General features: G+C 36.5%; 2 protein-coding genes across 3 annotated transcripts in view; one reads left to right on the top strand and one right to left on the bottom strand.

Moving 5' to 3' along the window:
- LOC141901919 (mediator of RNA polymerase II transcription subunit 14-like) overlaps positions 1-14,857 on the bottom strand; it is a 72,399-nt gene that overhangs the window by 38,981 nt on the left and 18,561 nt on the right. The gene's annotated exons all lie outside the window — the stretch shown is intronic.
- LOC141915240 (FMRFamide receptor-like) lies at positions 7,948-9,147 on the top strand. Its single transcript, XM_074806706.1, has one exon. It carries the CDS (start codon positions 7,948-7,950, stop codon positions 9,145-9,147), a length of 1,200 nt encoding a protein of 399 aa, XP_074662807.1.

Genomic DNA, 14,857 nt, shown 5'->3' with positions numbered 1-14,857 from the left:
GTCAGTGTCAAAGTTTGGTGGTAACCCGGTTTGCCCTTGATTCAAGATTCTAATCAAGAAAACACGGGAAAGAAATAAATTGAACATCTACAATGGTGATATAAAAAGTTTCTTGTATCCTGTCGTGATAGTTTCTTTAGTATCCCAACAAAACATCTAGCACCATCGGGATACTAGGATAGTGCCAAAATCAATCAAGCCCCGAGGGGTAGACGCGCAACAAACCCATGAAGAGAAATAAAATGTTATGGGTGATTGCAGTGATCTTAATTCCAAGGTTTTGTTAATTTACCCCTATCGCGGATGTACCACAACTACGGGAGGATATCACATCCTTTTTACGACAAAATGACCGATAAATAATATTCAATACAAATGTCACCGCCGATGATAAGTGTGATAATCTCATAAAAGAGGAATAAATCACGATGGAAAAAGGTATCATTAAACCAGTGAACGCCTCATTAATCAACCAGTACACGAACTCAAATATCTCATTGCAATGCCAATTGAATACTCCTGTTCATGACATTTACCGGGATATTTTTAGACTTTTTAGTTTTTTACACGCAAAAACTGATAATTGCCATGCACTTAACTATTGTGTATTACCGGAGATTTTAAGAAGGCTCGTATGTTACCTGAAAAAAGCCTTATACCATCAGATGACGTTAACCGCAACTTACCTGAAACGACATGGAAAGAATATTTGAAATATCAATCAATTGAATAAATTTACTGCATTGAATTAAAACAATAGTCCAATGTAAACCTAATAATTTTACCCTATTGAAATTCGCTGTAAAGCTTTTCATGTTTGTATGCTATTTAATCCACAGCTGCCACAAATCTATAAACAATATTAGATTTTTTCTGACAGTTTTCACAATAATCATTTATGCGTACAGCCCACAGCGGAATAGAAATAAGAATAGTAAGTGATAAAGTGAAAAAAGAGATACATCAAAGTTTCTCAGAATCAGTTTCAAATTCAGTCCTAGTAATATAATACAGAGATAGTTGACCGCAGAGATCTGGTTGACATTCAGGGTGTCTAATCATAATTTTAGATGATTTTGGATGTTACTGTAAATCTATGATATGATCATCAGCAAGGACCAGTCATAAGAGCAGTGTATGGCGGGTGACAGTGACATTGACATGTGTAGTAGGAAGTAAATCATGTGCAACTCATTGCGACTTTGCAAGGTGCATAGATCATTAGAACGCCAGAAAATCATGTTGCATCGAGTTGTTAACAGTCGCAAGGCATCTGATTTAAAAAGATTTTGAGTGATTACTCTTTTAAAAGGGCTGGCATAGCATGAGATGAAAAGAAAACAACTGGGACTTTTTTTTTACGATAAAATGTCAATACCATACACCATGATAGATCTGTCACTGTCCTGCATGCTGAAAATGACAGAGTTGGTTATCTCAAGGAGGTATAAACCAGTTTATACATCCACTGTTATCTGAATCAGCAAGAACAATAGAGACTCCATTTTTTAAACCGACTTAAATAATAAAGTATTTTTTTGTATGGAACCAGCTGCCTGCATGTGACGATTGATGCACAGAATGAAATCTACAGCTGATCAGACATCAATCAGTAAGATACATGAAATTGCTCTTCACTATTTCACCGCTAGCCTGTATTTCAATTCAATCCCGCGATCACGCATAGGACATTTAGCCCGAGTCAAACAGGCCCAGACCTGAATCAAATTTGGCCAGGGTGTTATCAAAGAGTTTGTTCCCTTGTAAATTACTCATTAGATACTAAAATGATATCAAAAAGATGCTGTGACAAGCGAGGTGACTCATCAATTATCATTCACACGAAATAATTTGATTGAACCCGCGCCTGGTTGGATGGTCGGATGTTTTCAGTCAGGACAAGTTTGGCGCATGTTAAACAGGCTCGGACCAATTAAGCACCAGTGCGAATAGTTAGCCAGGGTAAAAACGCTTATGCGATTGTGGCTATTAACAGGCATCACAATTTTCAGTCTCAGAGAGAAAAAACCCAGTGAATATCAGATAGTTTGGTTTTATGTAACATACAATTGAGATAGAAACTAAAATAAGTCGATTCTGTAGGTTATTGATGTGTCATGTCACTGGAAAAGATCAATCGTATAACCACCAAAAACAACTCTTATAACCCGAGGAAATCAGTTAGTTCACTTCTCAAACAACTGCAGCAATTTCCCTATATCGGGAATTCTCAGGACAATGTTGCGTCTTTTTTGTAGGTAGTACAATGATGTAGGAAAAAGTGGCCCGGAAAAAATGACAAGGGAAAAGTTATTAGAATTGGAAGTGAAAGTACTGGCAATAATGATAACGACATTAAGATTTCAATTTTAATTAAATTATCTATTTTTCGCAAGGTATTATTTCTCGTTGAATAATTCTACTGGTTAGTTTGATTTCACTTAAAGATAGATTCAGCTTAGCAAATTACTATTGACCCTGTTAGATTGAAAATACGATGAATCGTAGAAGGTTCTCGATTGATCAAGCAGGAAATTCATTGATAATGCGATCAAAATCAATTGCTATTTCCAGCTTCAATCATTTCTTATCGATAAATCAATAAGATATAAAATTTTCGAGACCAAACTAAAAGCCTTTTTCAAATAGCTCGTCCAGCATTCCATCACTCAGTACTCCAGGCAGACCTGGGTAGCTGACATTTTTGATCGTAGTAATTTACACCAAAATTGAGAGTAATTCAACATCAAAAATAGTGGTTTACTTGAAAATGAATTCAAAATTATTCTGATGTCGTGAGCACTTTGGAAAAAGTCGAGGTGATAAAGGATTAGTCCCGGGTCTGTTGAGGGTTATATGTATGCATAGTCCCTGGATTGGCTATGTTGACTAGGAGCAGGTGTATGGATCTACTAGGATTAACTCCATACAATGATACCTCATTGAGCCATTATTTTCTGAACAAATCATATCATCTAAAAAAAACAGGTGATGCTTGAATAAATTATTGCATGTTTACTCAACACTTGGCAAATTCAAACAAATGAGACGGATGATTATGATATACATTAGAAACACCTCTGCCCTCGAAGTAAATCATCGGTAAGTCCCATAACATTTGAAATTGGGGTTTAGAGTCAAGAATATTTGATCCAAAATGGATCTTATCTTGTTTATTTCCAGCTGTAAGCGTAATGATTTGCATCGTACTGAGGTCAGTACTGTAAAAACTTCGTGCGTATTACACACACATGGTTGAGTGAATCAATTCAATCAAATAGTCTCAGTGTGATCAACTTGTTTAGTATGTACGTGCAGGTGAGACGCTCTTAGCATTTCTACCCTTAATGAAATTAGCCTATACGAAAACCATGTCCAGCGCATACAAATCAAGTCACATGTCTATACCCGAAATAACCAATTTACGGTATTCCATCTGCTAATTCGCAGTCGGCCACAAGTTCATCAGAGATAGCAGCATTGTACATCGATGTCATCGGAAGTTTCCTTCGCAAAGAACAACGAGATGCTAACAATCTTATTTCACAAAGAGTGGGTGAATGTTAATTTCTCGGGCAGGTGGATGAAGATGGTGATCAGGTGTGAATAGAATTACTTCCATAATGGCCTCTGGTACCAATCTAGTGAGTGCATGCTTATTAAGTTATATACATATGCATCTGCTTTCCAAGCTGGTCTTAATGTTAATGATTAGGCTTGAACATTTGATAATTGTATTTGTCAAGCGCAATGATTTCTGAAGCCTGATTGAAATTAGTGGCAAATTACTTACGGGCAAATTATTAGTCAACAAACAACCAGAGATTTAACAGTCATCTATCAAAATGGCAGAATGGCAGATACCACTAGTAAATATACAAGTACAAATAAATAATCCATGCAGTTAACTCAATTTGTATACACTAATATAGGTAATTCAATCAATCTATCGCTGGTGTATTTCATGACGACTAACACCAGTGAAACATTAAAAGTAGATATCAATAATTCGATATTGTTCAATACAGACAGAGGATTTCAAAACCGCATTTAGCAATTTATGACAAGCTATTTGCCGACGATTTGCGCAAAAACAGGTGGTCTCGACTAGAGCCTACTTAACCAGGTGCATAAGTTAGTATGATTACAAGCCAAAGCTCAATAATGTTCAGTAGCGGGTGATAAACGATCCAGTACTGAGGGGGGAAATCATACACAGTGTGATGACGTTAGTTATATCACAATCCAATCACAGACAACTTGTTGTCAATACTGCCGACAACTTTTCATGCAGCCCGAGTTGCCGCGTGTGTCATTAATAAACCTTTAAACTGGTGCAGCAACCGACGACGCAAAGATTGAACTAATTCCGCACATTAATAACCATCGAATAATCGAAGGATTTACTAATCGGCGCATTCGCGGATATAGATAATTGGAATTTTTAATTGGCAATTCACTCAATCAGGGGTAAGTAGCGATTTCAAAGTGATTTACGATTGAAGCATTGACGGATAGAAAATTGATTCGAAGTTGAAATGAAACCCGTACAATGTTTTGAATTTAATGAAAGCAAAGATTTTTACCGATGTTTTATTACCAACGTTGTTCGTTTAATTAGCTGAGAATGATTGCTGGCTATGAATATTGCGCTCGGCATTCATACCTTTATACAATTTATCGAGTGTGATGTACCGGTTTGATGTAAAGTGTTTGATTTTATTAGAAATGCACTGAATAAGGGCTGAAGAAACGCAAATACTTGAAATAGCAGCATGTATATTTAAACATATGTATCCACTTCAAAGGCTTTATTATAAAACCTGTCGCTTGATTATAACTACTGAAAGAATGACGCCTGAAGCCATAGGAATTGAAGACAGTACCTCCATACAAAATACATATCGTCCCATACAAAAAGAAACAACTAGCCCAATAAAATCGCTTTTTCTCTGCACAGTGTACTAGGGTATGTGAAAATATTTTTTAAGCAGTTGTAGTTGTAATATGCAATAGATGGAAGCATGAGTTAAAATGGATAACAGAGCCATCATACTCGATGAACTGCACTGAAATACTATGAAGGCATTATTACTACATAGATTTGCATTTAAATCGATAGAATTCTCCCAATTGAGAAGCGTTTTTTCAAAAAGTTCAAATTCAGTTCAAACTCAAAATTTCTAAATAAATTCAAAACGATTTAAGCCTCTTTTACATCCAGTTGTTAAACCTTTCTACATAATTCCATATACTATAACAAGGTCTCTAAAGCTGCGATCAAAGATGAAAATGATTTGGCAGCCAAAACCTTTTGGTGAATCCTTTTTAAGGACTTGCCGATATATTTGTCTTCTCCCACACCATACACGCATGCATAGTAAATTCAACTAGAGTAATTCTGTCCAGTTGCGCAACTATTACTTTACATTCATTCAGACACTCGTTTATAGAAAGAGGAGATTACGATGAAAAGAGATTTAGAGAGAACGAGCAAGGTAGATAATTCCATCATTCTCTAAAGCCAAATGCACATGGCAAGGAAAAAGGTTTTTTGACGTGTCTCGTTTTTGCCCTGCGCGGGGAAATCAAAACCGAAATGCCACACAGAAGAAAAAAGTCTTTCACAATAAAAACCACTGCTTGATTTGAGCGAAGGATTTTCGCAGCGAGAAATATTGAGTAAATCATAATTCCCATTTAACAACTAATACCGCATAGTCATAAATTACTAGCACAGCACGCTACAAAGATATGACGTTCGTTTTGTTATGCACGTGTTAATTGATGAAACAGGTATGATATTCGTTAAGAATGTCTGGTTTTTTGTAGCAATCGATAGAAGAAATTGGAGAACAAACGAGTGACACTAACTGTTTACATAACGGATATTTGAACAAATATTGAGTCCAATGTTTACCGAAACATTCAAAACATTCAATATTCACTTCAGGGACCAGTCTGGATGAGTACTGGCCACTCAACAGCTCACGCATATGTGGCTTCACAGTAGAATTGCAACTCAGTATTAAATGTTGAAGCGGGTTTTATTCCAGAAAACAGTGGAAATGTTTTGTGTTACACCAGCTGCTCCTCGACTTGAGCTGCATTATCAAGAAACAAAAAAAATATCGATTGCATTCTGGAATAAGTAGAAAATCTTTCCTTCAAAATCTGGGTTCACTCGAGATGTATTAGACATATGCAAAATATCTGGATGCAGCAATATATAGTCCCTGAAGTTTCAGTTAGAACTAAAGTCTACATTAAAGCATTGTCAATAATGTGGATGATCATCAAGTGGTTACGTTTGATATGAAAGCCACTTTCACGCCGATGTTAGTTATTCTGTTCCAATTTGGCGTGTACCTGGAACGAACCAATTCAAATCAGATCATATCATTCTTAAATTGACAACGGAGCCTGATCAGTCTTTTTAGTCAGTCTAAATTAGTCCTTTCTCCAATGGACCAGATCAGCATAACGCAGACTTTTTTTGCCGATGTGAACATTTGGTCTGTTCATGAAGTTCATGATCAGTTCTATATACCATATGCCAATGTAACATGGTGAATACATATCCTTTGTGAATCACAGTATCAGCTGATGTCATCCTACCCCACTGGGCTGTTACCTTTTCGAAAAAGGTACACACTGTGACAAGCTATCGCAGCTTTAGCCAACTAGTCACGGGAGAGAGAGAGAGAGAGAGAGAGCATTGTAATGTATTTGTGTGGATAAGTGGATTGTAAGCGATACTGATTAGTTTCATGAGTGAAATAAGACATCTTTTAACTTCAGTTAGCATGTTTCATATTCAATTTATCCTGAACATGCCGTGAACATAGAGTTTCATTAGTTGACAGCAGTGACAGAATCGAATACATAACGTGGTAAGAAATCTGCCATTTTCAGATGAAGCTATTTCGCTATATGCATACAGCACTAAACACAATCTATTTGAATTACAAAGCACATTTCAAAGCCCTGTCTAAAAATGGCAGATTCTGTACTTAACAATATATTCAATATATTCTAACTTTTTATTATGTTACCTATTCTAGAACAGAATATCTAATACTTAATATATGTTATCAACTAATAAACAAAACAACAAAAATGTCATCCTTTGAATAAAACATTTATATGCAAATACCTGTTAATAGCATCACGGAATTTAATACCAGAGCAAATCAATTAAATTACAAATTCAAAACCGCCAAATGTTATCTTTTATGATCATTTACAACATAAACCATAGTTTGCAATGAAATCTTTTTTTAAAGTGACACATCGCTTTATGAGGGATCGGATGCATAAACTTAATGAGAAAATTATGTTGAAACCTACGCGTAGACTTCCATAATGGAACAATTCATAAAATTGATGAAGTTATAAACACGTTGTAAATGCTTCCAGAAAATTATATCAAAAGTAATGTAGTAAATCTATTAAGGATTCATTAATGAAGCTACCTCAATTTTTCTAACGTCTTTTCTGTGTCATATAATCGTCTCAAACCCTGAATAAAGTAAATTGAAAACGGCTCCCCGATGAGTTAAACACTATCACACTATCACACGCTACAAGTTTCATAAGTTAACTAAGACGCAATGCTCACATTTGAGCGTACCTTAACGAGAAGAAAATTTATCATTACAAAATGAATTCTCATTATATAAGAATCATAATGTCTGTATGTTCATACTCAAATGATGAGAATTTATTGAATTTCTACATATTCGTTGTGCACCAAGAAATCACAACTGACAAATAATCATTTCAATATAAACATTAGGAACCAATTTCAGTATTGCTGATAAAGCGAGTAGGAAGTAAAAGCATTCAGATCGATTTCATAGATTTAACAATAATTCCTAATCATTTAAGTGATATATTTGTCTGTCTTTTCAGAAGATACGCGCGCACACATCCTGAGGATTTACAATGGATTACACAAACACAACTATAGAAGCTATAGAACAATGGAATATAACTACTACAGCGCCACCTACTGCTATCAAAACGTACAAAGTTGTTCGATTTTACGTAATGTGTTCAGTTTTGCCGTTAGTTTGTTTAATCGGGGTTATCGGAAATTTATTATCGTTCATTGTCTGGTGGAAAGAGGGCAGCAAAACGTCCACAAATTTCCTACTGTTGGCGCTCTCAGCGGTGGACAGCTTATTTCTGATTAATTATTTCTGTTACCAATCCCTCGGGTACCTACTGCAATACAACAGTATTCGAGACCCGACATCGACTTATGTGAACAATTTGTTTTGGATTACTAAATTCACCGCAGTCTACACAATCGTCATTATTGCTGTGGACAGATGCATCGCCGTCTGTTTGCCGTTACAAGCCAATGTCTGGGCCACGATTCGGCGAACTAAGATTGTTTTTTCAGCGATGGTCGTCGCCAGCGTGCTGTACAATCTACCTCGATTCATCAAATCGGATTACACGAGTTATCGCAACTCTACCTACGTCATGGTCTACATGGTCGGACTTTATATCGTTGTCTATTTCATCGTGCCGTTGTTGGCGTTGATGATCAGCAATCTCATCCTGATTTCGAATATTAAACGAGCCGATCGTAGACGGGCGGCTATATCGTCGGCTTCGACTCATATAGTCAGTCAAACTCACAGCAACACGCAGAACATCACGCAAATTCTAATAGCCGTAATCACGTGTTTCATATTGTGCGAACTGCCCGCGTTTGTCTATTCGATACTAATTATCGTCTACAGCGGTAAGAAACTATCAGACGAAGCCGAAATGCCGATAAAAATTTTCAAAATCATCACGGAAGTATTGTTCGCATGCAACAGCTCCATCAACTTCTTCATATATTGTCTCAAAGGAAAGAAGTTCCGTAAACTACTTAGACGTGTACTTAAATGTAATTCACATCCGTTGCGTCCGAGTGATTCATTACTAGGCAACACGGACTCCACGTACGCCGCGACTGAATGCCGTGTCTATAAAAAAGACTCCAGTTATAATTCAGGTTTCAACTCGAGTCGTAAGTCTAGTCTGTCGACGGAAACGAAAAATCGCATACAACGGACGAGTATTTCGCATAAAAACTGCGAAATAACTAACCTTCTGGTGAGCGACGAAAAATCGACATCGCTATAGGCCAGGTTCAGGGAATTCATTACATTCCATCATCGATACCCATGATATGTACGTGTCAATAATCAACATCATACGTTATAATGATTTCGCGTCAGTTAAAAGCTCGAAAGAATAGGAAACAGAAAAAGGTTTCCGAACGCTTAAATGTGACCATGAATAGAGGCATAATAATTAACGAAGCCACAGTCGCTTAATTTAGACGCGAGACAACATGTCGCAACTAATTTGGACCATCGTTGCTTCGCGGTGTAAATTCAAGCCGAGCATTGATCTATCATTGAGATTGTGTTCATACCGTGAAAACATACTCATCAAACTGTATTCAGCTAATTAATAACTTCCATTGCACAAGTCGTACTGTTACTTTTTACGTTATATCTCACCAATAATGGAAAATATTGGCAGATAGATTTACTATTCTTTTGGATTAAGCGTCACAGTACACGATATGAGACAGTGCTCCCACTCACTCGTTAGTAACTATGGCTATAACCAGAAAATTGACAAATATTGAAGAAGAGTCGATCGTGAAATAAACGCTACAGGGTAATAATGTGCCTGGCGATTTATTAGATACCTTACTCGCTAAACTGAGTAATGGTCATCACAAATCCTGCAATGATGTTCACAATAGTCTGTCAATTTCATCTGGGGTTCAATCTACGCATGCACGGAATACATGTTATTTATGATTTTTTCTTGTGGATGATAATATTGTCAACACCGAACGACATTTCCATCAATGTTTAAGTACGTCGAAAAAAAACCGGAAAGTTTGTTATAGATACTTTCGCCCCAAACCGAAACACAATTCACTACGATCCATTTCAGCAAATAGGATTTTCTGTTTAGTTTTGTTCAAATTCTTACAACTTGATTTACAGCACAAAATCAATCATGACAAATTGGATAAGGCGGCTTCGTGCTTTAGAAACTACCGGAAACTCCGTTGTCGCAATGTCGGCGAACCTGGCAAAAAAGCTTTCCATTAAAATTCTATTTTCGGAGGAAAAGTCTCAAACCATAAACTGCTCCCAACTCTATATGACCCTACTGGTAATTGGTGATAAAACACTAGTTTTGCGGTAGAGGTCACCTAAAGTTAATAATGCACTGGGTTTATTGAATGTGTAATTTTGTGGTAAGAAATTGTTATCTACGATTTAATGGATAATGTCTTAATAAAGTAATATAAGTTCCTGATAAACGGCACCCTTTAGTTCGAAATCTAACATCTCCGAAAAAAATATTTGAGTCACAATTCAAGTCAAAAGTCTATAATTGCTTGTGGGTCTAACTAATACCAACGACTGTATAATTAGATTTCAAATGAGCATTTTAAGCAGAAAGATGTTGCTTTCTGTATCAGAAGTTCAAGCATAGATTCAAGTGCAGCAGTATTTCACGGTTTTTGGTGAATTAAGCAGTGATTTTGGTTGTCCATCTTGCATACACCACAAACGTGTGAGCTATGTCTTAGGAAGATATGATCGGAAAAAGACAAGATGCAAGTCAATAACACTTCTATATATCCAGCTAGGATCTCTTAAGTGGCTCAATCCTTCAGATCTCAAGTAACGAAACCTAAGCTGTAAAAGCTTATTATCGAAGGGAAGAAGATGGTGGTCAATAATTGTAACAACTTGAAGCGCATTGCAAAAAATCTGCCGGTTACCTCATCTGTCGTGAATCGCAGGTGACTAATCGATTCCGTGATTCTAGATATATAGGCGACAAAAAGAATTATGATATGCCTTCAGAGAACAGAAAGGATGGAACCCGGCTTGAAGCTGATTATGTTTCCTTTGAGAATCCTTATCAACATTAACGAGAACACAATTGAGATGTCTTCCGTAGCGAATAATTGAAGTCAACAAGCTCTGGGAATGACTCTCATGTATAAAACATCGGGTAACACTGGTTGCCGGCAGATGATAAATCATCAGCAATTACCTAACATTACAGTCGATAATTCCGTACAGATCTGGCGACTTTATAATAACTTCAGCGTGATTTTGTGCTATTTCAACTCCAAGACGGAGGAATCTTATTCATGTCTGAGAGGTGGAAAATCTCGCTTGTAATTAAACCGAATGACACTACGGAAAAATGAGGTAGAAATTCTGCTCTTCGAATTTTTTAAAAATCCTTCAAGCGATTTTTGATGCGTTGAACTACTGATAACATTCTTAGACACTTCTTCATGAATGGAGAACGAGACATCGGGGAATTCGGATTAAGCTCGACAAGGAAAATCTCGACGACAGCGCGGGAAATGAAAAGTTATTCATCCCATCAAAAAAGCGTTTACGCAACGGCAAGTAACGAATCACTAGACGGAAAAAATAATTTACACGATAGATGACTGAAAGGGTTTCGGTGGTGGTCGATTCTATCTGTGTTTAAACTAACGCAAATGAGCATTCTATCATGTGTTTTTCGAATCGTGTTTAAACTTTCAATGACTCAATGACAGCTGCTACAGGAGTGAAAAAAGTTTCTCCAGAAGTTAATGAAGTCATTTCGTATTTCAACGTATGACATAAGATTTACCCATTTCTCCAATGACAGTATGACGGCTAAATAGATGTACTAAATCATCATAAATTTGATATTAATTGATTCGATCAAGAGAGCCGTCACTTAAACTTCCATCGCTACAATCTTTGCAGACGTCAATCCTTATCTTTAACATTGCGTTCAGGTCGTAGTTGGTTTTTCAAAATATGACACTTTAAAAATACTGAGAAAAATTAAGTTGAAACCGAGTATAACTATGTTGTTTGATATAAAAACGATGCTGACGTGAAGCCTTAAATAGATCCCCAGTTATACATTAGCTATACATTTGTATTCTATGGCTCATCACAATGGCATTCAAATTTTTCTCTTGACTTGTTTATGGGCCGTAAAACGACATAAAATGTTCTTACTTTTCTAAGCTATTCCTCAAGTTTCATTCCTCTATCCTATACTGAGTACAATGAGTGGAATTGCATCCATCAGTGTAATTCTAATGTAATTGCCTTCAAAATAAGGTAGTTGAAATATTGAAATCTAATTTTCAGGATAGCAGTATTTTCTTCCATTTTTTCAGCTATTCACAGATATTTCTAAACTTTTACTTATTTCACTACGATATTGATGGATCAGTAATCCACCATATACACTCAGCCAGAATATCTAACATAATTTACAACCTGTGGATAGTTGCTAAAGAAGCGTTTTCTCTTCAGCCTAATCTACCACATGTTCATACAAAAAACATTGCATCAGTATTCTTCTACGTGACCTTTTAACGGAACAGATACCTGAAGCTTAACAATACCAAAATCAACAGATACCTCTGTGTGTTATAACTTATTCCGAGAATATATTTGCGAACGTATCGGTAATGATCTTGGTACCCAGTTCTCCGTCGTAACCACGAAGCATGATGAATTATGTTGATGAAATTTAGCTTTGCATCTATAACAATTATTCATATGCAACAGGGCAGGCGTTTCCGTACGGATATTGTGCCGGCACACACTGCAGTTCGTTACGTGAACACTTCAGCGGTGACCGTACAAGTAAAACCTAGACACGACCAGTAAGTATTTCTTTCAAATTAGCAACGATTAAGTTACGGAATAGATAATTTGTCAGGGAGGAGAACTGATGGTCGTTCAGTAGGACCGATGTTAATCAACAACCACCATGGTAACTGTTGACTTCAGTGCGTATTACAAGGATATCTAACCCGTGTCACAACAACTCTGTGTCAACGAAACAACTTAACGGCAACAAGGTAAATATGCTTATCAGATTTCAATCTTAAACCCCGGTTGTAAACTGCTTTCTTCAAATATTCCCAACTCCTACGCACCTACAATGATTATATCAACGTCGATTTTTTCTAAATAACAAAAAGTCGAGGTGACACTAATGAGACATCAATGCCCTTCACCACACCTTTAAGGTGTCGAATTACTGTACTTATTCCGCTTTTTGCCATGGATGTTTTTGTTCATACATCAATGTTTTTATTTTCTCGTGGAAATGGGTGTAATGTATGTTTATGTCTACAGAGAAACCCATCACTAGAACAATATTTGATGTAGCGCACTGTCATGACAGTTTTATCAATGTATCATTGTCCGTTGACTAACCGTTCTCTAGTGTCAGCAGCTTTCTTCATTTCTGCATCGGTCGAAACTTTATTAACAATTCAGACCACAAACTATCTATGTTTAGCCTGAAAGCCTTTTTATCATTGACAATCAGATTGGGTAATAACTATTTAGATGATGACAGATTATGATTGCGGATCAACAGTAAACATATAATATTATATCATGTAAGAATAGATAAAAAGATATTTTTCAACAAGTTCATAATCTAGATTGTTCCAATTGTCAATGAGCTCTGCAACAATTTTTACAATTATGCTTTACCGGTTTATAACAAGGACATTCATTTTGATCCGTTTGTTTATGAGCAAATACAGACTAGGGAGACGTCCTCCATGTTCCACTTGTGCTGTCACATGGTCGGTTGTTTTATCACCTCAGACAGTGTCAGATTGGATTTATATTCAAACATAGTCGCTAACCTTTATTTATGATGGACATCTCCGTATTTTTACTCATAACAAAGTCGATAGCATCAACAAACTCTTTTGGGGTTAAAGTCAACGTATTGTCGTGTGATGCGAATAATGATATACTTTTCACTGCGAGCAGATTGCAGTCCTACTGGGTAAACCAGAATTAGCGCCTTAGAAGAACTAGCCACCTGCAGTAATATGTCCACTGTGAAAATGATTAATATGCCACGTATAGCATACCACCTCCTCGGTCATTACCATTGATACATTTATCTAGCTGTAATATGTCTGTATCTTTTGTCGATTCAATGACGTTGAAAAGACAGATCCAGGACAACTGAAGTCGACGAAATCGCAACCAAAATTTCCTTTGATAATTTTTTCTGAAATTCAACAAAAAGGCCCCAGGTGACACAGCACATCCCTTTAGGTATGAAAGTGGTTGTTTCAAACTCGCGAACCCTGAGCTACTGGATCAGTTCCAGCTAATTACCTGTACCTTATTCATCAAAATCGGAGACGAAGATTAACCGAAGGAAGTTTGACAGAAGTTAAACAGCCGAGATAGTGACATAAATTCTGTTATCTACGGCATGGGCAATGGTGAAGGAAATGAAACACCTTCGAGGAAATAGCTATTGATGATGTGACTAGTGTGACTGATGTCATCTTCCAACACATAGATTTCACTGATAACGGTATTTCTTAAGATTCTTGATCAAAATGGCCCGATTAATTACTACTCACAATCCATGAGTTAGTTCATGTTTTTGAAAATATTGTGACACGCAATAACATCTCATATTCAGTTAGGTGAAATGATGTTTAATTGGGTATTACTACTGAGCTCAAATAAGATTTTTGCAAATTTAATGGTACACATACATGAGCTTTTTGCCTGCTGTGTTAATCAATTAGAAGTAATTTTCTGTTTCATTAAACTTGACAACTTGTCAGAAATATGGTATATTCTATTCATTATCCAGTCCAGAACCCTTGAGTCCATGATCTTGTCCAGGAATGACAACTATCAATAGTAATATACAGTGGAAATTATGTTGTATCATTAATTGTTCAACTGATGCTGTGCAATTGATATGCAAAATTTTAGATTCGATTAGA

The sequence above is a fragment of the Tubulanus polymorphus genome, chromosome 1 (genome assembly GCF_964204645.1).
Source record: "Tubulanus polymorphus chromosome 1, tnTubPoly1.2, whole genome shotgun sequence".
In the NCBI taxonomy this organism is placed as follows: Eukaryota; Metazoa; Nemertea; class Palaeonemertea; order Tubulaniformes; family Tubulanidae; genus Tubulanus; species Tubulanus polymorphus.
This window is presented reverse-complemented; position numbering and strand designations above follow the sequence as displayed.